The sequence below is a fragment of the Anomaloglossus baeobatrachus genome, chromosome 2 (assembly GCF_048569485.1).
Source record: "Anomaloglossus baeobatrachus isolate aAnoBae1 chromosome 2, aAnoBae1.hap1, whole genome shotgun sequence".
Lineage (NCBI taxonomy): Eukaryota > Metazoa > Chordata > Amphibia > Anura > Aromobatidae > Anomaloglossus > Anomaloglossus baeobatrachus.
In genome coordinates, this window is record NC_134354.1 from 5713144 (window position 1) to 5738816 (window position 25673).

The 25673-nt window shown below is 52.5% G+C and overlaps 1 protein-coding gene across 1 annotated transcript in view; it reads left to right on the forward strand.

Moving 5' to 3' along the window:
- Window positions 1–3093: 3093 nt before the first annotated feature.
- Window positions 3094–25673, forward strand: part of TRIM45 (tripartite motif containing 45) — a 63467-nt gene continuing 40887 nt past the window's right edge. Inside the window, exon 1 of the mRNA XM_075334834.1 lies at window positions 3094–4635. Coding sequence (XP_075190949.1) covers window positions 4229–4635 — 407 coding nt within the window. The 5' untranslated portion in view covers window positions 3094–4228. The remainder of the gene's footprint in view (window positions 4636–25673) is intronic.

The window sequence follows — 25673 nt, forward strand, 5'->3', positions numbered from 1 at the left end:
CATCTAATAGATGCGACAATTCTGGGGTGGATACAGGCTGCTACTTTAGGCTGGGGAGGCTCAATAACCATGGGTCTCCCCAGGCTGAGAATATCAGCCCCCAGCTGTTGGCTTTATCTTGGCTGGGTATCAAAATATAGGGGGGAACACACACCTTTCTTTAAAATGTATTTCATTTTTTTTTTTGTTTTTTAAAAGCTGCATGCATCTTTCATATTCTGATACACAGTCAACATAAGCGCACAGCTGGGGCCTGTAGCCGTATGCTTTATCTGCCCTGGTATCAAAATACGGGGGGATCCTATGCTATTTTTTTAAATTATTTATTTTTACACTCCACATCCTGCCCCAGACAGCTTTGAGGGCAGCCAATCACAGACTCCATCACGCCCGCAGTATGACTGCAGCCAATCACAGATGCTGTCACAGAGAGTGGGTAGAGGAAGCAGCAGTGAATATACATGAGATCTAATGAGCGGACCCAGATGCAATGCAGTGTGACAGCTGCCGGGAATCTCCATAAGTGTAATTCTCCTGCTTCAATCCATGTAATACTCTGACAACATTATTCCCAGAAACCAGCTGTGAGAGTGTATATATGGGGTGTATAAACTGGTTGTATATATGCAATGTATATAGTGGGTGTATAGATCTGTATACCAGGTGTATATACGGGGTGTATGGATCTGTATGGGGTGTAAATATGGAGTGTATATATTGTATGTACAGTGGGTAGGGAAAGTATTCCGACCCCTTTTCATTTTTCGCTCTTTGTTTCATTGCAGCCATTTGGTAAATTCTCATTAATGTACACTCTGCTCCCCATCCCCCATCTTGTCAGGAAAAAAAACAGAAACGTAGAAATTTTTGAAAATTTATTAAACAAGAAAAACTGAAATATCCCATGGTCACAAGTATTCAGCCCCTTTGCTCAGACACTCCTACTCACACCAAATGAGAATTATGAGGTCAAAGGAACTGCCCAAGGAGCTCAGAGACAGAATTGTGGCAAGGCACAGATCTGGCCAAGGTTACAAAAGAATTTCTGCAGTACTCAAGGATCCCCAGAGCACAGTGGCCTCCATAATCCTTAAATGGAAGAAGTTTGGGACCACCAGAACTCTTCCTAGACCTGGCCGTTCAGCCAAACTGAGCAATCGTGGGAGAAGAGCCTTGGTGAGAGCAGTAAACATTTCAAATTTATGGAGAGACTTCAGAGGCATTTAAAACAGCTCAGAATTTATTGGAGTTCATGAAAGAGGTCACACAAGTGCCCAGAAAACTTGTCATGAAGTCATGAAGCTTATGGGAAGGAACGGAAGAGTCATGCAGGAGATTGTGGATAAATCCTGTATAACAACAGTGAGAGTTGATGTTCACAATGAAGCTCAGGTACCCTGTGAAGCCGGTATGGTTCCATCTATCATTGTGGGAACCAAGGACTGTATTGAGAATGTGCGAATTCTCCTAGAATACCGCCTGGGGTACCTTGAAGAACTGAGACTGTTGAATCTGGAAGGTCAGAGAATTGCAGAACAACTTTGTGAACGTGATAATAAGTGGCAACTGTGTTCGGGACAGGTCCCAGAGCAGTGTGGTCCACCCAATGAATGTGTTGCCCGGGATGGCATAAAAAGCAGGTCCTTGAGTGGAAGTAGCCAAGGTCATGGAAGACCTAACTATACATTGGACTATAGCACAGACTAGGAACGGTCCAAGCCCTCTAAGGCGAAATCCGAAATAAAGGATGGAGGGAGTGATGTGTCTATAGCCAAAGATGGTGGTGGAAAAAGACGCCAACGGAGAGGTGATGACCGAAGACGTCCTCGAAAAAAGGCCATAGTATATCTTCAGGAAGAGGATGCGGAGGATCTAAAAATGGTAGCTCTTCTGTCAGCTCTGTGCTGTGGGACTCTGACAGTAGCACCAATAGTGTACTAGATCGCTCACAGTCAGACCAGACAGTAGGTTCAAGTGTACCGGACTCTCACTGCCACACTAACCGTAGGAGACGGTCATGGTGGGGGAGGTCTGACAAAGGTGCTGACCCAACAGAGAAAACATCACTTACCAGAGGGGGTCTAATGACAGTTACAGACTGTGTCTCAGGAGCGGAAGCTCAAAGTTGCCAGGACAGTCTTCTTGGTTTGGTAAAGAAAGGTGCCAAGCCAAGCCCCACGGCTTTAGCCAGAGGGATGAGGTTTGTAACATTGCGGAGGGTGTGTTCCATGAAAATGGTGTAAGCCTGGATATCTGCGCTAGCACTTGTAGTGCCACAAGGCTTGTTAGGGCATTTCTGGGCCAGGTCTTACGGATCACCGGAGAGATGGGCAGGTGTGGCTATCCATATACCTCCGCCCATGGGAGTGTTTGACATGGGGCTGACAGGTCACATTGTTTAAAATGGTGTCAGTCTGTTTGGCACATGGCCTGTGTGTGGAGGTTGTGAAACCTCCAGGAATTAACCCATGAGTGGGGGGTTCGATATAATGACCGGGGTCAGTGTGCAGAGGCGAGAAGACCTCTTGTGAAAAGTCTATGTACTGGAACTTACTGGACTGACACTGAAGTGCTGGTTTTGGGAACGTGTATACTGTGTTCTTGCATTGAATCCTGTTTATTTTCTGTTCTGATGGCATGCTTTATAAGCTGTTAATAAAGCCGCCTGGACGTGTTATACAAAGTGTCCCTACCGCGAGGCCACTGAGACGCAAGCTGAGTGAGAACCCCGTCACAGTGTATAAACATGGTATATATACTGGGTGTATAATATACGGGGTGTATATATAGGGCTGATTTATTGGGTGTGTATATATTAGATGTGTATATTGGATATATATAGGGTGTATGTATATATATATATATATATATATATATATATATATATGGCGTGTTTATACTGGGTGGATATATGCGGTGTATATAGATTTGTAGACGTACTGTGGTGTAGGTATATTCTTCGGTACATACAGTGTGTGTGTATATATTTGTAGGTTTGCAGGTCACGTCCTCCTTTCTCTGAGGCCTGTGAGGGGTGCTGCAGGTACTCGTGGAGTTGGGTGACCTCCAGCAGCGGGGCGGGGGCAGGGTGAGTGCACAGAGCCGGAGGACAGGAATCCCGGGAATGTGCTGAGGATTTGGCTTCTTCGGATCTTTGTGTCCGGCTCTGCCTGGTGCACTCCCTTCCCTTACACTTCCTGGGAGCGGAGCAGGAGAGGGCCCGCAGTGATTGAGGCCTGGGCCAGCAGAAGGGCTCATCCCCTGCCGGTTTCCTGTGTCCTGTGCCCCCTGCAGTGACTGAGGCCTGGGCCAGCAGAAAGACTCATCCCTCCCGGTGTCCTGTGCCCCCTGCAGTGACTGAGGCCTGGGCCAGCAGAAAGACTCATCCCTCCCGGTGTCCTGTGCCCCCCGCAGTGACTGAGGCCTGGGCCAGCAGAAGGACTCATCCCGTGTCGGTGTTCTGTGCCCCCCGCAGTGACTGAGGCCTGGGCCAGCAGAAGGACTCATCCCGTGTTGGTGTTCTGTGCCCCCCGCAGTGATTGAGGCCTGGGCCAGCAGAAGGACTCATCCCGTGTCGGTGTTCTGTGCCCCCCGCAGTGACTGAGGCCTGGGCCAGCAGAAGGACTCATCCCGTGTTGGTGTTCTGTGCCCCCCGCAGTGATTGAGGCCTGGGCCAGCAGAAGGACTCATCCCGTGTCGGTGTTCTGTGCCCCCCGCAGTGACTGAGGCCTGGGCCAGCAGAAGGACTCATCCCTACCGGTGTTCTGTGCCCCCCGCAGTGACTGAGGCCTGGGCCAGCAGAAGGACTCATCCCGTGTCGGTGTTCTGTGCCCCCCGCAGTGATTGAGGCCTGGGCCAACAGAAGGACTCATCCTGTGTCGGTGTTCTGTGCCCCCCGCAGTGATTGAGGCCTGGGCCAGCAGAAGGACTCATCCCGTGTCGGTGTTCTGTGCCCCCCGCAGTGATTGAGGCCTGGGCCAGCAGAAGGACTCATCCCATGTCGGTGTTCCGTGTCCCCCGCAGTAACTAAGGCCTGGGCCATTGGATGGGCTCATCCCCTGCCGGTGTCCCGTGCCCCCCGCAGTGACTGAGGCCATTGGACGGGCCCATCCCTTGCCGGTGTTCTGCACCCCTGCACTCCAGCACCTTGAGGCACCTAGAACCATCCGTCTGTTCTTCACATTTCCACTTCTTATCACAGACATTTCAAGAGTTGTCGGTGGGATACATGGCGCAGGTACATTGCCCTCCAGATGACATGGCGACAATGAAGTGCCGGTCTCGCTGTCCCCAGTGCCACGACCTGTTCTCGGACCCCCGAGTACTCCCCTGTCTACACACTCTGTGTATGCGCTGCCTCCGAAGCCTAGAACCCTTTAGCACGCTGGAGCGAGGGCAGAAACAAGCTACCCTGGAAAGCGTCCTGTGCCCGGTGTGCGACTCCGAAGTGTCCCTACCACCCGGAGGGATCCGAGGTTTATTACCAGACCTGCTGGCACAGACGGAGGTGCTGCTCGAGCGGCTTCGGCGTGGTGGAGAGGAGATGGTGTGTGATCTGTGCGGAGATGGGAAGGGAGAGAAGCGGTGCCAAGACTGCAGGGTGACCATGTGCGAGTTCTGCTGCCTGGCACACAGGTGAGAAAATGGGTGGCGGGAAATTGAGTGCTGGCTACAGATTTATCACCGGAGCTCATGCACTAGTCTTAGCGCTCCCTCACACAAGTCTATAACGGGTGAGGGCTCTCTGATGTTTTATCAGATGGCACTTGCTCCAGTGTTATAATTTGGGGCAGTGCAGATTTACGATCTTTTTGTCATGCCGATTTGGTATCCTGTGACTGCTTCCGCAATTTGGATTACGCACTCCCATACAAGTCTATGGAGCGTGTGACACATCGGACGGCACCTGGTTGTCCTCAGTCCGATATACGCAGAGACAGACAATGGAGAAGATGGAGAATTTAATCTCTATCTCCCCAGCACCTCTGCTCTTATACTCACACCGTCACACGTGGCAGAATCAGATCACAGTGATGACACCCGGTCACACCCACAGTAGAGTCTGAGCCGGGTGCCATTAGCAGATCACATTCTCTTGCATCAGATGCTATACGCTAGTGTGACCCCGGCCTTAGCTACTCTTTGTACCACTTCTTTTTTTTTTTTTTTAAACATCTTTTTATTGAATTTTAACCGAATTTCTTTTACAATCTGCTCTTATACAAAGAGCATTTCATTGATGACATTATAATCAAAACAGTCCCGCCCACCCCTCCCCCCGCTCTGCGTGCGACCAGAAGCAACTTAAAATGGTAACTTATGGAATTGGTATGTGTCCATTGAGCAGTTCGAGAAGGTACCAAGAGGTCTGTCCAAACTGAGATTTAAGTCTATCCTTAAGCACTGTAGCCAAGTTAGGTATAAATAAAGACCATGTTTCAGAGAAACGCTTCGTCAGCTTCTCCTTATTCGACAGTGCATCCAGCCAGTCCATTCTGAATATGAACATTAGTTTTGTTTGGATAAACGCTAGAGAGGGTGCTTCAGGATTTACCCAGAGATGTAGGATACTTTTCCTAGTGGCCGAGGCCCAAATAGTTAACATTGCCCTGGTACCTCTCGGAAGACTTTGTTGAGCCTCCTCTAACATGTTAAAAATGGCCCACTGTGGTGTCAGAGCAAAGTGAATATTGTATGTGTTTTGTAAGACTGAGTGAACGCTTCTCCATACTCCCTGTATCTGAACACAGTCCCATAAGTGGTGAAACAGGTCAGTGTCTCTTATGCCACATTTAGAACAAGAGTATAAGGCATTTGTGTCCATTTTTGATTGAATTTTTGGAGTAATATATGCTCTATGTAGAATCATCAAGGCCATATCTGTGTAGCTACTGGACGACAGAAATTTACGTTGCAACAGCGTGGCTTGTAAAAAATCCTTTACCTCGAACTCTGGCATGTCTACCTTCCATTTTGCTGGACCTGTTGTTTTCCCCTCCCATGTCCAAACTGTACGCAACATTGAATAGACCTGACTAGTCGAGGACGCCTGGCTTCTTGCCCTCCTAAGAAAGTTATCCACACTTCCTCCAAGATCTCCCTTTGGCTTGTCAACAAGATATTTTTGTGCCAAGCTACGCGCCTGAAGAAAAAGAAAAGGCTGACCCACAAAAGCTGGAAATCGGTGTGCCGCCTTCTCGTAAGAAAGCAACGACCAATCAGGCTCCATTAGATCTGCAGCATAAGCACAACCCTGCATTGACAATGTTTCATAAATCCTCGGAGGGCGACCCTGGAGGAATCTCGGATTTCCAATAAAGGGTTGAAATGGGGAACTTGAAGTGTTAATTTTACCAAGTTTCCTCACCTTCCTCCACGTTTGTATAGTATGCCATAGTGTTGGATGATCCCTAACCTCACTCGGTACTTCCTCGTTCCCTAAATGCAGCAATGCTGTTAACGAGACTTGTGAACATAGCTGTTGTTCCAATTGTACATTGGCAAAGTGAGATACTCCTCGCACCCAGTCCACCACATATCTCAAATTTGCTGCTAGATTATATCTGCCCAGATCTGGAAGATTTATGCTCCCTGCCCCTTTTGGTAATTGAAGCTTGATTAAGCTGATCCTAGTGCGCCCCTTGTGCCCCCAAATGAATTTTCCAAAGGATGAATTTAGTAGCTTAATATCTGATTTGCGTAGAAGCAACGGGAGAGTCTGAAATAAGAACATTATTTTGGGGAATGCTACCATTTTAATTAAGTGACATCGGCCCGAAAAGGATATTTTCAGATGTTTCCAAGATTGGAGTAGATGTATTAATGAATTTATAAGAGGCTTATAATTAATTTGATATAGTAACAAGGGGTTTGCTGGGAGCTGAATCCCCAAATATTTAATGGACCTGGTACACCACTGGAAGGGAAATAAGTTGTTATCAATTTTACCCGATTTGTACATTGCCAATGCCTCAGTTTTTTTGTAATTTACCCTGAAGCCTGAGGCCTTTCCAAAATTATTCAATGTGCTCATTATCTCTGGAATCGCTTGCGAGGGATTGGCAATAAACAATAAAATATCATCGGCAAAAGCCAAAAGTTTAATTGTTGTCCCACCGACTCTCATGCCCTGAAATATTGCTAAATTATGTAGGGTCCTCAACATTGGGTCCAGAGCCAAATTAAACAATAAAGGTGACAAGGGACACCCCTGCCTCGTTCCCCTCTGTACCTCAAATGGCTCAGAGAATGTATTATTTATAGATAGTCTGGATTTGGGTTCTGTGTATATCATCTTGACTGCTTCGCAAAACCAGGATCCCGCCTGGCGACATGCCAAAAGATTATGTAAATAGGCCCAAGAGACCCTGTCAAAGGCCTTGTCCGCATCAAGGCTAACTACTATATGTTTGGTACATCTATGCTTCCTGCTATAAGAGATAGCCCCAATAGCCGTCCTGATGTTATAGGTGATGGATTTCCCGTGCACGAATCCCGTTTGGAAGGGCAGAATAAGATCTGGAATCACTTGTTGTAATCTACCAGCTAGTATTTTAGTAAAGATTTTAAAATCAGAGTTGAGTAATGAGATGGGTCTGTATCCCTCCACCTGTAGCGGGTCTGTATCCCTCCGCCTGTAGCGGGTCTGTATCCCTCCACCTGTAGCGGGTCTGTGTCCCTCCACCTGTAGCGGGTCTGTGTCCCTCCACCTGTAGCGGGTCTGTATCCCTCCACCTGTAGCGGGTCTGTGTCCCTCCACCTGTAGTGGGTCTGTATCCCTCCACCTGTAGTGGGTCTGTATCCCTCCACCTGTAGTGGGTCTGCGTCCCTCCGCCTGTAGTGGGTCTGCGTCCCTCCGCCTGTAGTGGGTCTGTGTCCCTCCACCTGTAGTGGGTCTGTGTCCCTCCACCTGTAGTGGGTCTGTGTCCCTCACCTGTAGCGGGTCTGTATCCCTCCACCTGTAGTGGGTCTGTGTCCCTCCACCTGTAGTGGGTCTGTGTCCCTCCACCTGTAGCGGGTCTGTATCCCTCCACCTGTAGTGGGTCTGTATCCCTCCACCTGTAGTGGGTCTGTATCCCTCACCTGTAGTGGGTCTGCGTCCCTCCGCCTGTAGTGGGTCTGCGTCCCTCCGCCTGTAGTGGGTCTGTGTCCCTCCGCCTGTAGCGGGTCTGTATCCCTCCACCTGTAGCGGGTCTGTGTCCCTCCGCCTGTAGTGGGTCTGCGTCCCTCCGCCTGTAGTGGGTCTGTGTCCCTCCACCTGTAGTGGGTCTGTGTCCCTCCACCTGTAGTGGGTCTGTGTCCCTCCACCTGTAGTGGGTCTGTGTCCCTCACCTGTAGTGGGTCTGTGTCCCTCCACCTGTAGTGGGTCTGTGTCCCCTCCACCTGTAGTGGGTCTGTATCCCTCCACCTGTAGTGGGTCTGTATCCCTCCACCTGTAGCGGGTCTGTATCCCTCCACCTGTGTCACGGCCGGGCGGTCGGGCAGACCCAGGAGGTGGATCCACTGGACCGAACTCTAAGATGGAGGTAGGGAGTCCGGCAGCTGAAGCACTGAAGGGCAGCAGGACAGTCCGTGCAAGCGAAGACAGCGGAGGAGTCCCTGGGACCACGGAGTCACAGAAGGTAGTCTTGGTGACGTAGCTCAGGTTCGGAGGCCGAGATGATATCAGGCGGGGTCCGGAACCTCTGGAGCAAGATGACGGGTCACCGCAGGGATCCGAGATGGTAGGTACTGTCGGATGGCAGACGGACAGCGTGCGGGGTTCGGGATACGGCAGACTGGATGGCGAGGCAGGTACGGCTCTACAAAGAGAGATAGGTGAGTACAGGCACATAAACACCAGGAGACCTGACTCCTAGCTCAGGGAACACGAAGATCAGGCCCCGCCCCCTTGGACAAGAACCCCCTTTATACCCTGAACCTGACTAACCTCATTTCCTGTTACTGGACGCTGGCCCTTTAAGAAAGGGTCAGTGACCGCGCGCGTGCCCTAATGCGCATGCGCGCGGCCCGGGTGCCAGAAGCCAGGAAGGAGGCTGCGAGGAGGACGCAGGGGAGCCGGACAGGGCCTGGGAAGATGTCGGACGCCGGGATCGGCGCCCAGGGGGCCTATGGAGGACGGGCACCGGAGGCTGGGACGTGGGGAGCGTGGCAGGTGAGCCGGGGAGCGGGGCTGAGGACCCGGGGAGCGGGGCTGAGGACCCGGGGAGGGGAGCCGAGGACCCGGGGAGCGTGACAGTACCCCCCCCCCCCACGCCCCCCTCCCCGTGACCGGACATGAAGGCACGGATAAGAGGAGTACCCACGTTCTCCCTGGGCTCCCAAGACCTGTCCTCAGGACCATACCCCTCCCAGTCCACCAGGAAGAACTGCCGACCTCGTACGGTCTTCATGGCCACGATATCCCTTACCGCATAGATGTCATCATCGGCAATAGGTGGTGGGGCCGGACTGGCAGCAGCGGAGAAGGGACCAAGGACAACCGGCTTGAGCAGGGAGACGTGGAACGAGTTGGGTATCCTCATCGTGGCCGGAAGCTGCAGCTTGTAGGAGACCTCATTGATCTTGGTGAGGACTTTAAACGGCCCAATGTAGCGAGGACCCAGCTTGTATGAAGGTATCTTCAGGCGGACGTACTGGGAAGAAAGCCAGACAAGGTCTCCAGGTGAGAAAACACGGAGGATCCAGGCGTTTCTTGTCTGCGTGTCTTTTCATCCGCAGGGAAGCACGTCCCAGAGACGCTTTGACAGAGTCCCAAATGGTGGCAAAGTCACGGGCTACTGTATCTGCAGCAGGAACATCCGAAGAGGGAGATACAGGCAATGGGATGGAAGGCTGAAGTCCGTAAACAACATGGAAGGGAGAGCTGGAGGACGACTCACTGATGTGGTGGTTGTGGGAGAAGTTCAGCCCAAGGTAGAAGAGCGGACCAGTCGTCGTGATGGGCGTTAACATAGTGACGTAGAAATGAGGTCAAGATTTGATTGACCCTCTCTACTTGGCCATTAGACTGGGGATGGTAGGCAGATGAAAGTCCAGGGTAACTCCCAGATGGTTACAGAGAGCCCTCCAGAAGCGGGAGGTGAACTGAGTTCCTCTGTCTGATACGATGTGTAAAGGAAAGCCATGCAAGCGGAAGATGTGTTGTATAAAAGCGTCCGCGAGTTCCTGAGCAGAGGGCAGTCCGACCATAGGAACGAAATGGGCCATTTTTGAGAACCGGTCCACCACGACCCATATGACCGTGTGCCCGGAAGACAATGGCAAGTCCGTAATAAAGTCCATTGCTATGTGTTGCCACGGAATCGAAGGTATCGGCAGAGGCAGAAGACGGCCATGTGGGAGGTGTTTTGGGCGTCTTGTTTCTGGCACAAGAGGAGCAGGTAGAGACAAAGGCGGCGACGTCCGTGCGAAGAGATGGCCACCAGTAATGGCGTACAATTGCACCCCATGTTCTCTTCTGGCCTGCATGGCCGGCTGTTTTTGAGGCATGACCCCAGTGTAAGACCGTTAGCCTGTCGGTCTCCGAGACGTAGGTCTTCCCAGGTGGTATTTGGGCCAGAGTGACAGGAGCCACCGGAACAATCTTGCTAGGAGAGATGATAGGCTGGATAGTCTCTTCCTCCTGTTCCATGGGCATGAGAGACCTAGACAAGGCATCAGCGCGTACATTCTTGTCCGCTGGTCGGAAGTGGAGCTGGAAGTCAAACCTGGTAAAGAATAAGGACCACCTGGCTTGCCGTGGGTTCAGTCGCTGAGCGGACCGCAGGTATTCCAAGTTCTTGTGGTCCGTGTAGATAATCACGGGGTACACTGCTCCTTCCAGGAGGTAGCGCCACTCCTCCAGAGCCAGTTTAACCGCCAGTAGTTCTCGGTCACCGAGATGGTGTAATTACGTTCGGGGTGCTGAGAAGCTCTTAGAGAAGAAACCGCAGGTCACCATCTTCCCGGAGGAGGATTTTTGCAATGAGCACTGCTCCGGCTCCTGAGGAGGAGGCATCCACCTCCAAGGTGAACTGGCGGTTCAACTCCGGTCGGTGGAGTACAGGGGCGGAGGCGAATGCTCGCTTCAAGGAACAAAATGCGGCGTCTGCCGCAGGTGACCAGTCCTTTGGATTAGCCTCTCTTTTTGGTCAAAGCGGAGAGAGGAGCGGTCAAGGTAGAGAAGTGCGGGATAAACTGGCGGTAGTAGTTGGCGAATCCCAGGAAGCGTTGGATTGCCTTCAATCCAGAAGGTGGAGGCCAGTTGAGGATGGCGGAAACCTTCTTGGGATCCATCTGCAGTCCAGTATCAGAGATGATGTACCCCAGAAAGGGGAGAGAAGACTGCTCAAAGACACACTTCTCATACTTTGCGTACAGGCGATTCTCTCTCAGTCTTTGTAAGACCAGCTGTACGTTTTCTCTGTGGGTTTGGAGGTCCGGAGAGAAGACAAGGATGTCATCAAGATAAACAACCACACAGATGTAGAGAAGGTCCCGAAACACGTCGTTCACCAGTTCTTGGAAGACGGCAGGAGCGTTACACAGACCGAGAGGGCATCACGCAGTATTCATAATGTCCATCGCGCGTATTAAACGCGGTTTTCCATTCGTCACCAGAGCGGATGCGTACCAGATTGTAAGCACCCCGAAGATCCAGCTTGGTGAACACACGAGCTCCTCTAAGCCGGTCAAATAATTCGGGAATAAGCGGCAGGGGGGTACTTGTTTTTCACGGTGATTTGGTTGAGACCCCGGTAGTCTATGCATGGGCGTAAGTCGCCCTCTTTCTTCTTGACAAAGAAGAAAACCTGCTCCAGCAGGAGAGGAGGATCTCCGAATGAACCCTCTTGCTAGGCTCTCTGAGATGTAATCTGACATGGCCCTGGTTTCGGCTGGAGATAAAGGATATATCCGTCCTCTGGGTGGGGTTGTCCCTGGAAGCAGGTCAATGGCACAATCGTATGGACGATGTGGCGGCAGTACCTCGGATTCCTTTTTGTCAAAGACATCGGCAAAGGCCAATAGGCCGAAGGCAGCCCCGGTAGGGACTCTGGAACCGGAGGTCGTCGGAGGGGTTGTATGGACTTTAAGCACCTCTCATGACACGAAGAGCCCCAACGGGTGACTTCGCCAGTACCCCAGCTAACCGATGGTTCATGTGTCCGCAACCATGGAAGTCCCAACAGGATCTGGTGGGACATGTGTGGGAGAACGTAGAGAGCGATGTTCTCGGTGTGAAGAGCACCGATGCGTAGTTCGACAGGCCTGGTGATCAAGGAGATGGTATCAGAGAGAGCCTCCATCCACAGAGGCAATCACTAAGGGTTTGTCGAGTGGCATGACAGGCACCCGGTACTTGTCCACCGTGGCCTGCTGGATGAAATTGCCTGCTGCCCCGGAATCGAGGTAGGCATCAGCCGTGAACCGCGTCTCTCCGTGGTCACTTGCCTGTCCATGTAACTGGGTCAGAGAGAGTCCAGCACCTAGGGTGGCCTCTCCTACCAACCCTAGGCTTTGGAGTTTCCCGGCCTCTCTGGACAGGAGCGTAGCAGGTGGGTGTCCTCACCACAGTAAAAGCAGAGGCCCTTGGCGAGCCGCTCTGCTCGACGTCGTTCAGACTGCCGCAGTCGGTCGATCTGCATGGGTTCGTGGACGGGAATCCCAGCTGTTGATGACTGAGGTACGGAGGACTTCTGCTGAGGAGGAGAATGCCGTACCGGGCGTCTCTCACGAGATAGCTCTTTGGAGCGCTCCTGAAAACGTATGTCCACACGAGTTGCTAGAGGCAATCAGTGCATCTAGGGTGGAGGGCACGTCCCGACCCGCCAACTCATCCCTGATGCGACTCGAGAGTCCTTCCCAGAAGGCGGCTGTTAGGACCTCGTTATTCACCCGAGTTCTGAAGCCAAAGTGCGGAAACGGATGGCGTATTGACCCACAGTCAGTGTCCCTTGACGTAGGCGGAGGAGTGATGAAGCAGAGGCAGAGGCGCGTCCTGGCTCGTCAAAAGTACTGCGGAAGGCCTGTAGGAACTGTTGAAGATCCTTGGTCATGGGGTCCTCCTTCTCCCACAAGGGGTTCATCCACGCCAGCGCCTCGCCCTCTAGGTGGGACATTATAAAGGCGACCTTGGCTTGGTCGGAGGCGAACAGATGTGGCAGCTGCGTGAAGTGAAGGGAACATTGGTTTATGAAGCCCCGGCAGGTCTTGGGATCTCCAGCATACCGAGGAGGTGACGCCAAACGGAGTCGGGAAGCATCTGAAGAGGCTGCCACTGGTACGGGAGCCATGGCTTGCCTGGCGGGGGACCTGGGTGCCGCAGGCGTCATTGATGCTTGTAATGTATACAGGCGGGTGTCCACGGAGGTCATGAATTGCAGCATGCGGGTCTGGACTTCATGCTGTCGTTGGAGTTCCTCTTGCAAGGCCGCTAGTGCTGCAGCGGGATCCATGGCCTGATCTTACTGTCACGGCCGGGCGGTCGGGCAGACCCAGGAGGTGGATCCACTGGACCGAACTCTAAGATGGAGGTAGGGAGTCCGGCAGCTGAAGCACTGAAGGGCAGCAGGACAGTCCGTGCAAGCGAAGACAGCGGAGGAGTCCCTGGGACCACGGAGTCACAGAAGGTAGTCTTGGTGACGTAGCTCAGGTTCGGAGGCCGAGATGATATCAGGCGGGGTCCGGAACCTCTGGAGCAAGATGACGGGTCACCGCAGGGATCCGAGATGGTAGGTACTGTCGGATGGCAGACGGACAGCGTGCGGGGTTCGGGATACGGCAGACTGGATGGCGAGGCAGGTACGGCTCTACAAAGAGAGATAGGTGAGTACAGGCACATAAACACCAGGAGACCTGACTCCTAGCTCAGGGAACACGAAGATCAGGCCCCGCCCCCTTGGACAAGAACCCCCTTTATACCCTGAACCTGACTAACCTCATTTCCTGTTACTGGACGCTGGCCCTTTAAGAAAGGGTCAGTGACCGCGCGCGTGCCCTAATGCGCATGCGCGCGGCCCGGGTGCCAGAAGCCAGGGAAGGAGGCTGCGAGGAGGACGCAGGGGAGCCGGACAGGGCCTGGGAAGATGTCGGACGCCGGGATCGGCGCCCAGGGGGCCTATGGAGGACGGGCACCGGAGGCTGGGACGTGGGGAGCGTGGCAGGTGAGCCGGGGAGCGGGGCTGAGGACCCGGGGAGCGGGGCTGAGGACCCGGGGAGGGGAGCCGAGGACCCGGGGAGCGTGACAACCTGTAGCGGGTCTGTATCCCTCCACCTGTAGCGGGTCTGTATCCCTCCACCTGTAGCGGGTCTGTGTCCCTCCACCTGTAGCGGGTCTGTGTCCCTCCACCTGTAGCGGGTCTGTGTCCCTCCACCTGTAGCGGGTCTGTGTCCCTCCACCTGTAGCGGGTCTGTGTCCCTCCACCTGTAGCGGGTCTGTGTCCCTCCACCTGTAGCGGGTCTGTGTCCCTCCACCTGTAGCGGGTCTGTGTCCCTCCACCTGTAGCGGGTCTGTGTCCCTCCACCTGTAGCGGGTCTGTGTCCCTCCACCTGTAGCGGGTCTGTGTCCCTCCACCTGTAGCGGGTCTGTGTCCCTCCACCTGTAGCGGGTCTGTGTCCCTCCACCTGTAGCGGGTCTGTGTCCCTCCACCTGTAGCGGGTCTGTGTCCCTCCACGTGTAGCGGGTCTGTGTCCCTCCACCTGTAGCGGGTCTGTGTCCCTCCACCTGTAGCGGGTCTGTGTCCCTCCACCTGTAGCGGGTCTGTGTCCCTCCACCTGTAGCGGGTCTGTGTCCCTCCACCTGTAGCGGGTCTGTGTCCCTCCACCTGTAGCGGGTCTTTATCCCTCCACCTGTAGCGGGTCTGTATCCCTCCACCTGTAGCGGGTCTGTGTCCCTCCACCTGTAGCGGGTCTGTGTCCCTCCACCTGTAGCGGGTCTGTGTCCCTCCACCTGTAGCGGGTCTGTGTCCCTCCACCTGTAGCGGGTCTGTGTCCCTCCACCTGTAGCGGGTCTGTGTCCCTCCACCTGTAGCGGGTCTGTGTCCCTCCACCTGTAGCGGGTCTGTGTCCCTCCACCTGTAGCGGGTCTGTGTCCCTCCACCTGTAGCGGGTCTGTGTCCCTCCACCTGTAGCGGGTCTGTGTCCCTCCACCTGTAGCGGGTCTGTGTCCCTCCACCTGTAGCGGGTCTGTGTCCCTCCACCTGTAGCGGGTCTGTGTCCCTCCACCTGTAGCGGGTCTGTGTCCCTCCACCTGTAGCGGGTCTGTGTCCCTCCACCTGTAGCGGGTCTGTGTCCCTCCACCTGTAGCGGGTCTGTGTCCCTCCACCTGTAGCGGGTCTGTGTCCCTCCACCTGTAGCGGGTCTGTGTCCCTCCACCTGTAGCGGGTCTGTGTCCCTCCACCTGTAGCGGGTCTGTGTCCCTCCACCTGTAGCGGGTCTGTGTCCCTCCACCTGTAGCGGGTCTGTGTCCCTCCACCTGTAGCGGGTCTGTGTCCCTCCACCTGTAGCGGGTCTGTGTCCCTCCACCTGTAGCGGGTCTGTGTCCCTCCACTGTAGCGGGTCTGTGTCCCTCCACCTGTAGCGGGTCTGTGTCCTCCACCTGTAGCGGGTCTGTGTCCTCCACTGTAGCGGGTCTGTGTCCCTCCACCTGTAGCGGGTCTGTGTCCCTCCACCTGTAGCGGGTCTGTGTCCCTCCACCTGTAGCGGGTCTGTGTCCCTCCACCTGTAGCGGGTCTGTGTCCCTCCACCTGTAGCGGGTCTGTGTCCCTCCACCTGTAGCGGGTCTGTGTCCCTCCACCTGTAGCGGGTCTGTGTCCCTCCACCTGTAGCGGGTCTGTGTCCCTCCACCTGTAGCGGGTCTGTGTCCCTCCACCTGTAGCGGGTCTGTGTCCCTCCACCTGTAGCGGGTCTGTGTCCCTCCACCTGTAGCGGGTCTGTGTCCCTCCACCTGTAGCGGGTCTGTGTCCCTCCACCTGTAGCGGGTCTGTGTCCCTCCACCTGTAGCGGGTCTGTGTCCCTCCACCTGTAGCGGGTCTGTGTCCCTCCACCTGTAGCGGGTCTGTGTCCCTCCACCTGTAGCGGGTCTGTGTCCCTCCACCTGTAGCGGGTCTGTGTCCCTCCACCTGTAGCGGGTCTGTGTCCCTCCACCTGTAGCGGGTCTGTGTCCCTCCACCTGTAGCGGGTCTGTGTCCCTCCACCTGTAGCGGGTCTGTGTCCCTCCACCTGTAGCGGGTCTGTGTCCCTCCACCTGTAGCGGGTCTGTGTCCCTCCACCTGTAGCGGGTCTGTATCCCTCCACCTGTAGCGGGTCTGTAGTCCCTCCACCTGTAGCGGGTCTGTGTCCCTCCACCTGTAGCGGGTCTGTGTCCCTCCACCTGTAGCGGGTCTGTGTCCCTCCACCTGTAGCGGGTCTGTGTCCCTCCACCTGTAGCGGGTCTGTGTCCCTCCACCTGTAGCGGGTCTGTGTCCCTCCACCTGTAGCGGGTCTGTGTCCCTCCACCTGTAGCGGGTCTGTATCCCTCCACCTGTAGCGGGTCTGTATCCCTCCACCTGTAGCGGGTCTGTATCCCTCCACCTGTAGCGGGTCTGTGTCCCTCCACCTGTAGCGGGTCTGTGTCCCTCCACCTGTAGCGGGTCTGTGTCCCTCCACCTGTAGCGGGTCTGTGTCCCTCCACCTGTAGCGGGTCTGTGTCCCTCCACCTGTAGCGGGTCTGTATCCCTCCACCTGTAGCGGGTCTGTGTCCCTCCACCTGTAGCGGGTCTGTATCCCTCCACCTGTAGCGGGTCTGTATCCCTCCACCTGTAGCGGGTGGGTCTGTATCCCTCCACCTGTAGCGGGTCTGTATCCCTCCACCTGTAGCGGGTCTGTATCCCTCCACCTGTAGCGGGTCTGTATCCCTCCACCTGTAGCGGGTCTGTATCCCTCCACCTGTAGCGGGTCTGTATCCCTCCACCTGTAGCGGGTCTGTATCCCTCCACCTGTAGTGGGTCTGTATCCCTCCACCTGTAGTGGGTCTGTATCCCTCCACCTGTAGTGGGTCTGTGTCCCTCCACCTGTAGTGGGTCTGTGTCCCTCCACCTGTAGTGGGTCTGTATCCCTCCACCTGTAGTGGGTCTGTATCCCTCCACCTGTAGTGGGTCTGTGTCCCTCCACCTGTAGTGGGTCTGTATCCCTCCACCTGTAGTGGGTCTGTATCCCTCCACCTGTAGTGGGTCTGTGTCCCTCCACCTGTAGTGGGTCTGTGTCCCTCCACCTGTAGTGGGTCTGTATCCCTCCACCTGTAGTGGGTCTGTATCCCTCCACCTGTAGTGGGTCTGTATCCCTCCACCTGTAGTGGGTCTGTGTCCCTCCACCTGTAGTGGGTCTGTATCCCTCCACCTGTAGTGGGTCTGTATCCCTCCACCTGTAGTGGGTCTGTGTCCCTCCACCTGTAGTGGGTCTGTGTCCCTCCACCTGTAGTGGGTCTGTATCCCTCCACCTGTAGTGGGTCTGTATCCCTCCACCTGTAGTGGGTCTGTATCCCTCCACCTGTAGTGGGTCTGTATCCCTCCACCTGTAGTGGGTCTGTATCCCTCCACCTGTAGTGGGTCTGTATCCCTCCACCTGTAGTGGGTCTGTGTCCCTCCACCTGTAGTGGGTCTGTATCCCTCCACCTGTAGTGGGTCTGTGTCCCTCCACCTGTAGTGGGTCTGTGTCCCTCCACCTGTAGTGGGTCTGTGTCCCTCCACCTGTAGTGGGTCTGTGTCCCTCCACCTGTAGTGGGTCTGTGTCCCTCCACCTGTAGTGGGTCTGTGTCCCTCCACCTGTAGTGGGTCTGTATCCCTCCACCTGTAGTGGGTCTGTATCCCTCCACCTGTAGTGGGTCTGTATCCCTCCACCTGTAGTGGGTCTGTGTCCCTCCACCTGTAGTGGGTCTGTGTCCCTCCACCTGTAGTGGGTCTGTATCCCTCCACCTGTACTGGGTCTGTATCCCTCCACCTGTAGTGGGTCTGTATCCCTCCACCTGTAGTGGGTCTGTATCCCTCCACCTGTAGCGGGTCTGTATCCCTCCACCTGTAGTGGGTCTGTATCCCTCCACCTGTAGCGGGTCTGTATCCCTCCACCTGTATCGGGTCTGTATCCCTCCACCTGTAGTGGGTCTGTATCCCTCCACCTGTAGTGGGTCTGTATCCCTCCACCTGTAGTGGGTCTGTGTCCCTCCACCTGTAGTGGGTCTGTATCCCTCCACCTGTAGTGGGTCTGTATCCCTCCACCTGTAGTGGGTCTGTGTCCCTCCACCTGTAGTGGGTCTGTGTCCCTCCACCTGTAGTGGGTCTGTGTCCCTCCACCTGTAGTGGGTCTGTGTCCCTCCACCTGTAGTGGGTCTGTGTCCCTCCACCTGTAGTGGGTCTGTATCCCTCCACCTGTAGTGGGTCTGTATCCCTCCACCTGTAGTGGGTCTGTATCCCTCCACCTGTAGTGGGTCTGTGTCCCTCCACCTGTAGTGGGTCTGTGTCCCTCCACCTGTAGTGGGTCTGTATCCCTCCACCTGTAGCGGGTCTGTATCCCTCCACCTGTAGTGGGTCTGTGTCCCTCCACCTGTAGTGGGTCTGTGTCCCTCCACCTGTAGTGGGTCTGTGTCCCTCCACCTGTAGTGGGTCTGTGTCCCTCCACCTGTAGTGGGTCTGTGTCCCTCCACCTGTAGTGGGTCTGTGTCCCTCCACCTGTAGTGGGTCTGTGTCCCTCCACCTGTAGTGGGTCTGTGTCCCTCCACCTGTAGTGGGTCTGTGTCCCTCCACCTGTAGTGGGTCTGTGTCCCTCCACCTGTAGTGGGTCTGTGTCCCTCCACCTGTAGTGGGTCTGTGTCCCTCCACCTGTAGTGGGTCTGTGTCCCTCCACCTGTAGTGGGTCTGTGTCCCTCCACCTGTAGTGGGTCTGTATCCCTTCACCTGTAGTGGGTCTGTATCCCTCCACCTGTAGCGGGTCTGTGTCCCTCCACCTGTAGTGGGTCTGTATCCCTCCACCTGTAGTGGGTCTGTATCCCTCCACCTGTAGTGGGTCTGTATCCCTCCACCTGTAGTGGGTCTGTGTCCCTCCACCTGTAGTGGGTCTGTATCCCTTCACCTGTAGTGGGTCTGTGTCCCTCCACCTGTAGTGGGTCTGTATCCCTCCACCTGTAGTGGGTCTGTATCCCTCCACCTGTAGTGGGTCTGTATCCCTCCACCTGTAGTGGGTCTGTATCCCTCCACCTGTAGTGGGTCTTTTCCTGGCTTAGGTAATACTATAATGTTTGCCTCATTGAACCTGTCGGGAATTATTCTATCTGTGACTATCTTATTATACACTGCACATAGATGAGGACCGATAGAGGCTCCCAAGATCTTATAATATTCGTTACTAAATCCGTCGGGCCCTGGGCTTTTGGCTAGTTTAAGAGTGCCAATAGTTTTTACTATTTCTGAAATATTTATAGGGGCGTTTAGCGCTACTCTTTGTTCCTCTGTGAAGATGGGCGCTACGGTACCATGGATAAAATCCGCTTCCCCGTCCACCTCCCTCGGTTCCGCCTCATACAGCGAGCCAAAGAATGCCCTGAACTCCTCCACTATTTCCTCATCTTTTGTTACCATGGTACCATCTTTCTTTTTAATTTTGTGGATTCTAGTGGTGGTTCTAAAGGGTTTGGTTAAAGAAGCTAGTAATTTCCCAGGCTTGTTGCCCCATTTAAAGTATTTATGTTTCTGGTAGTCCAGGTTACTAAGTGCCATCTCATGGGCCAAGGTGTCCGCCGCCTCCTTGGCCTCTAAGAAATGTTGTTTTGTCGCATCCGTGTTGTTATTTTTAAAATCTTTATATGCCTGCGTGAGAAGTTTTTGTGCTGATATAGTTTGTTCCAGGAGCTTTTTTCTCTTATGCTTGTACCACTTCTTGGTAGTTTTTAGACGATGTTTTTTAAAAACTCAAAAAACTGGTGCAAACCATTAAAAATGTGATGAATTTTACAATCCACACATTTTTCATGAGGCACAAAAAGTGCCTCATACAGGAGTTCCGTTAAATCAAAGAAATAATATTTACCCTCCATTCCAGTGCTGCTCTATGATTAATAATGATAGCAGGGATAAAGGAGGAGCACATGATAGCAAGAGGCAGAGGTGATGAGAAGAGGAGCATAGGATAGAGAAGGATGAGGTGATGAGAAGAGGAGCATAGGATAGAGAAGGAGCAGCTGATGAGAAGAGGAGCATAGGATAGAGAAGGAGCAGGTGATGAGAAGAGGAGCATAGGATAGAGAAGAACCAGGTGATGAGAAGAGGAGCATAGGATAGAGAAGGATGAGGTGATGAGAAGAGGAGCATAGGATAGAGAAGGAGCAGGTGATGAGAAGAGGAGCATAGGATAGAGAAGAACCAGGTGATGAGAAGAGGAGCATAGGATAGAGAAGAACCAGGTGATGAGAAGAGGAGCATAGGATAGAGAAGGATGAGGTGATGAGAAGAGGAGCATAGGATAGAGAAGGAGCAGGTGATGAGAAGAGGAGCATAGGATAGAGAAGGATGAGGTGATGAGAAGAGGAGCATAGGATAGAGAAGAACCAGGTGATGAGAAGAGGAGCATAGGATAGAGAAGGATGAGGTGATGAGAAGAGGAGCATAGGATAGAGAAGGAGCAGGTGATGAGAAGAGGAGCATAGGATAGAGAAGAACCAGGTGATGAGAAGAGGAGCATAGGATAGAGAAGAACCAGGTGATGAGAAGAGGAGCATAGGATAGAGAAGGAGCAGCTGATGAGAAGAGGAGCATAAGATAGAGAAGGATGAGGTGATGAGAAGAGGAGCATAGGATAGAGAAGGAGCAGGTGATGAGAAGAGGAGCATAGGATAGAGAAGGATGAGGTGATGAGAATAGGAGCATAGGATAGAGAAGGATGAGGTGATGAGAAGAGGAGCATAGGATAGAGAAGGAGCAGGTGATGAGAAGAGGAGCATAGGATAGAGAAGGAGCAGCTGATGAGAAGAGGAGCATAGGATAGAGAAGGATGAGGTGATGAGAAGAGGAGCATAGGATAGAGAAGGATGAGGTGATGAGAAGAGGAGCATAGGATAGAGAAGGAGCAGCTGATGAGAAGAGGAGCATAGGATAGAGAAGGATGAGGTGATGAGAAGAGGAGCATAGGATAGAGAAGAACCAGGTGATGAGAAGAGGAGCATAGGATAGAGAAGGATGAGGTGATGAGAAGAGGAGCATAGGATAGAGAAGGATGAGGTGATGAGAAGAGGAGCATAGGATAGAGAAGGAGAAGGTGATGAGAAGAGGAGCATAGGATAGAGAAGGATGAGGTAATGAGAAGAGGAGCATAGGATAGAGAAGGAGCAGCTGATGAGAATAGGAGCATAGGATAGAGAAGGAGCAGCTGATGAGAATAGGAGCATAGGATAGAGAAGGAGCAGGTGATGAGAAGAGGAGCATAGGATAGAGAAGGATGAGGTGATGAGAAGAGGAGCATAGGATAGAGAAGGAGCAGGTGATGAGAAGAGGAGCATAGGATAGAGAAGGATGAGGTGATGAGAAGAGGAGCATAAGATAGAGAAGGATGAGGTGATGAGAAGAGGAGCATAGGATAGAGAAGGATGAGGTGATGAGAAGAGGAGCATAGGATAGAGAAGGAGCAGGTGATGAGAAGAGGAGCATAGGATAGAGAAGGATGAGGTGATGAGAAGAGGAGCATAGGATAGAGAAGGATGAGGTGATGAGAAGAGGAGCATAGGATAGAGAAGGAGCAGGTGATGAGAAGAGGAGCATAGGATAGAGAAGGATGAGGTAATGAGAAGAGGAGCATAGGATAGAGAAGGAGCAGCTGATGAGAATAGGAGCATAGGATAGAGAAGGAGCAGCTGATGAGAATAGGAGCATAGGATAGAGAAGGAGCAGGTGATGAGAAGAGGAGCATAGGATAGAGAAGGATGAGGTGATGAGAAGAGGAGCATAGGATAGAGAAGGAGCAGGTGATGAGAAGAGGAGCATAGGATAGAGAAGGATGAGGTGATGAGAAGAGGAGCATAAGATAGAGAAGGATGAGGTGATGAGAAGAGGAGCATAGGATAGAGAAGGATGAGGTGATGAGAAGAGGAGCATAGGATAGAGAAGGAGCAGGTGATGAGAAGAGGAGCATAGGATAGAGAAGGATGAGGTGATGAGAAGAGGAGCATAGGATAGAGAAGGATGAGGTGATGAGAAGAGGAGCATAGGATAGAGAAGGAGCAGGTGATGAGAAGAGGAGCATAGGATAGAGAAGGATGAGGTGATGAGAAGAGGAGCATAAGATAGAGAAGGATGAGGTGATGAGAAGAGGAGCATAGGATAGAGAAGGAGCAGCTGATGAGAATAGGAGCATAGGATAGGAAAGGAGCAGGTGACCAGAAGAGGAGCATAGGATAGAGAAGGAGCAGGTGATGAGAAGAGGAGCATAGGATAGAGAAGGAACAGGTGATGAGAAGAGGAGCATAGGATAGAGAAGGATGAGGTGATGAGAAGAGGAGCATAGGATAGAGAAGGAGCAGCTGATGAGAAGAGGAGCATAGGATAGAGAAGGAGCAGGTGACGAGAAGAGGAGCATAGGATAGAGAAGAATGAGGTGATGAGAAGAGGAGCATAGGATAGAGAAGGAGCAGGTGATGAGAAGAGGAGCATAGGATAGAGAAGGATGAGGTGATGAGAAGAGGAGCATAAGATAGAGAAGGATGAGGTGATGAGAAGAGGAGCATAGGATAGAGAAGGAGCAGCTGATGAGAATAGGAGCATAGGATAGGAAAGGAGCAGGTGACCAGAAGAGGAGCATAGGATAGAGAAGGAGCAGGTGATGAGAAGAGGAGCATAGGCTAGAGAAGGAACAGGTGATGAGAAGAGGAGCATAGGATAGAGAAGGATGAGGTGATGAGAAGAGGAGCATAGGATAGAGAAGGAGCAGCTGATGAGAAGAGGAGCATAGGATAGAGAAGGAGCAGGTGACGAGAAGAGGAGCATAGGATAGAGAAGAATGAGGTGATGAGAAGAGGAGCATAGGATAGAGAAGGAGCAGGTGATGAGAAGAGGAGCATAAGATAGAGAAGGAGCAGGTAATGAGAAGAGGAGCATAGGATAGAGAAGGAGCAGGTAATGAGAAGAGGAGCATAGGATAGAGAAGGAGCAGGTGATGAGAAGAGGAGCATAGGATAGAGAAGGATGAGGTGATGAGAAGAGGAGCATAGGATAGAGAAGAATGAGGTGATGAGAAGAGGAGCATAGGATAGAGAAGGAGCAGGTGATGAGAAGAGGAGCATAGGATAGAGAAGGAGCAGGTAATGAGAAGAGGAGCATAGGATAGAGAAGGAGCAGGTGATGAGAAGAGGAGCATAGGATAGAGAAGGATGAGGTGATGAGAAGAGGAGCATAGGATAGAGAAGGATGAGGTGATGAGAAGAGGAGCATAAGATAGAGAAGGATGAGGTGATGAGAAGAGGAGCATAGGATAGAGAAGGATGAGGTGATGAGAAGAGGAGCATAGGATAGAGAAGGATGAGGTGATGAGAAGAGGAGCATAAGATAGAGAAGGATGAGGTGATGAGAAGAGGAGCATAGGATAGAGAAGGATGAGGTGATGAGAAGAGGAGCATAGGATAGAGAAGGAGCAGCTGATGAGAAGAGGAGCATAGGATAGAGAAGGATGAGGTGATGAGAAGAGGAGCATAGGATAGAGAAGGAGCAGCTGATGAGAAGAGGAGCATAGGATAGAGAAGGAGCAGCTGATGAGAAGAGGAGCATAGGATAGAGAAGGAGCAGCTGATGAGAAGAGGAGCATAGGATAGAGAAGGATGAGGTGATGAGAAGAGGAGCATAGGATAGAGAAGGAGCAGGTGATGAGAAGAGGAGCATAGGATAGAGAAGGAGCATCTGATGAGAAGAGGAGCATAGGATAGAGAAGGAGCATCTGATGAGAAGAGGAGCATAGGATAGAGAAGGATGAGGTAATGAGAAGAGGAGCATAGGATAGAGAAGGATGAGGTGATGAGAAGAGGAGCATAAGATAGAGAAGGATGAGGTGATGAGAAGAGGAGCATAGGATAGAGAAGGATGAGGTGATGAGAAGAGGAGCATAGGATAGAGAAGGATGAGGTGATGAGAAGAGGAGCATAAGATAGAGAAGGATGAGGTGATGAGAAGAGGAGCATAGGATAGAGAAGGAGCAGGTGATGAGAAGAGGAGCATAGGATAGAGAAGGAGCATCTGATGAGAAGAGGAGCATAGGATAGAGAAGGAGCAGGTGACGAGAAGAGGAGCATAGGATAGAGAAGGAGCATCTGATGAGAAGAAGAGCATAGGATAGAGAAGGATGAGGTGATGAGAAGAGGAGCATAAGATAGAGAAGGAGCAGCTGATGAGAAGAGGAGCATAGGATAGAGAAGGAGCAGCTGATGAGAAGAGGAGCATAGGATAGAGAAGGAGCAGGTGATGAGAAGAGGAGCATAGGATAGAGAAGGAGCAGGTGATGAGAAGAGGAGCATAGGATAGAGAAGGAGCATCTGATGAGAAGAGGAGCATAGGATAGAGAAGGAGCAGGTGATGAGAAGAGGAGCATAGGATAGAGAAGGAGCAGGTGATGAGAAGAGGAGCATAGGATAGAGAAGGAGCAGGTGATGAGAAGAGGAGCATAGGATAGAGAAGGATGAGGTGATGAGAAGAGGAGCATAGGATAGAGAAGGAACAGGTGATGAGAAGAGGAGCATAGGATAGAGAAGGAACAGGTGATGAGAAAAGGAGCATAGGATAGAGAAGGAACAGGTGATGAGAAGAGGAGCATAGGATAGAGAAGGAGCAGGTGATGAGAAGAGGAGCATAGGATAGAGAAGGAGCAGGTGATGAGAAGAGGAGCATAGGATAGAGAAGGAACAGGTGATGAGAAGAGGAGCATAGGATAGAGAAGGAGCAGGTGATGAGAAGAGGAGCATAGGATAGAGAAGGAGCAGCTGATGAGAAGAGGAGCATAGGATAGAGAAGGAGCAGGTGATGAGAAGAGGAGCATAGGATAGAGAAGGAACAGGTGATGAGAAGAGGAGCATAGGATAGAGAAGGAGCAGCTGATGAGAAGAGGAGCATAGGATAGAGAAGGAGCAGGTGATGAGAAGAGGAGCATAGGATAGAGAAGGAGCAGCTGATGAGAAGAGGAGCATAGGATAGAGAAGGAGCAGGTGATGAGAAGAGGAGCATAGGATAGAGAAGGAACAGGTGATGAGAAGAGGAGCATAGGATAGAGAAGGAGCAGGTGATGAGAAGAGGAGCATAGGATAGAGAAGGAGCAGCTGATGAGAAGAGGAGCATAGGATAGAGAAGGATGAGGTGATGAGAAGAGGAGCATAGGATAGAGAAGGAGCAGGTGATGAGAAGAGGAGCATAGGATAGAGAAGGAGCAGCTGATGAGAAGAGGAGCATAGGATAGAGAAGGAGCATCTGATGAGAAGATGAGCATAGGATAGAGAAGGATGAGGTGATGAGAAGAGGAGCATAGGATAGAGAAGGAGCAGGTGATGAGAAGAGGAGCATAGGATAGAGAAGGAGCAGGTGATGAGAAGAGGAGCATAGGATAGAGAAGGAGCAGCTGATGAGAAGAGGAGCATAGGATAGAGAAGGATGAGGTGATGAGAAGAGGAGCATAGGATAGAGAAGGAGCATCTGATGAGAAGA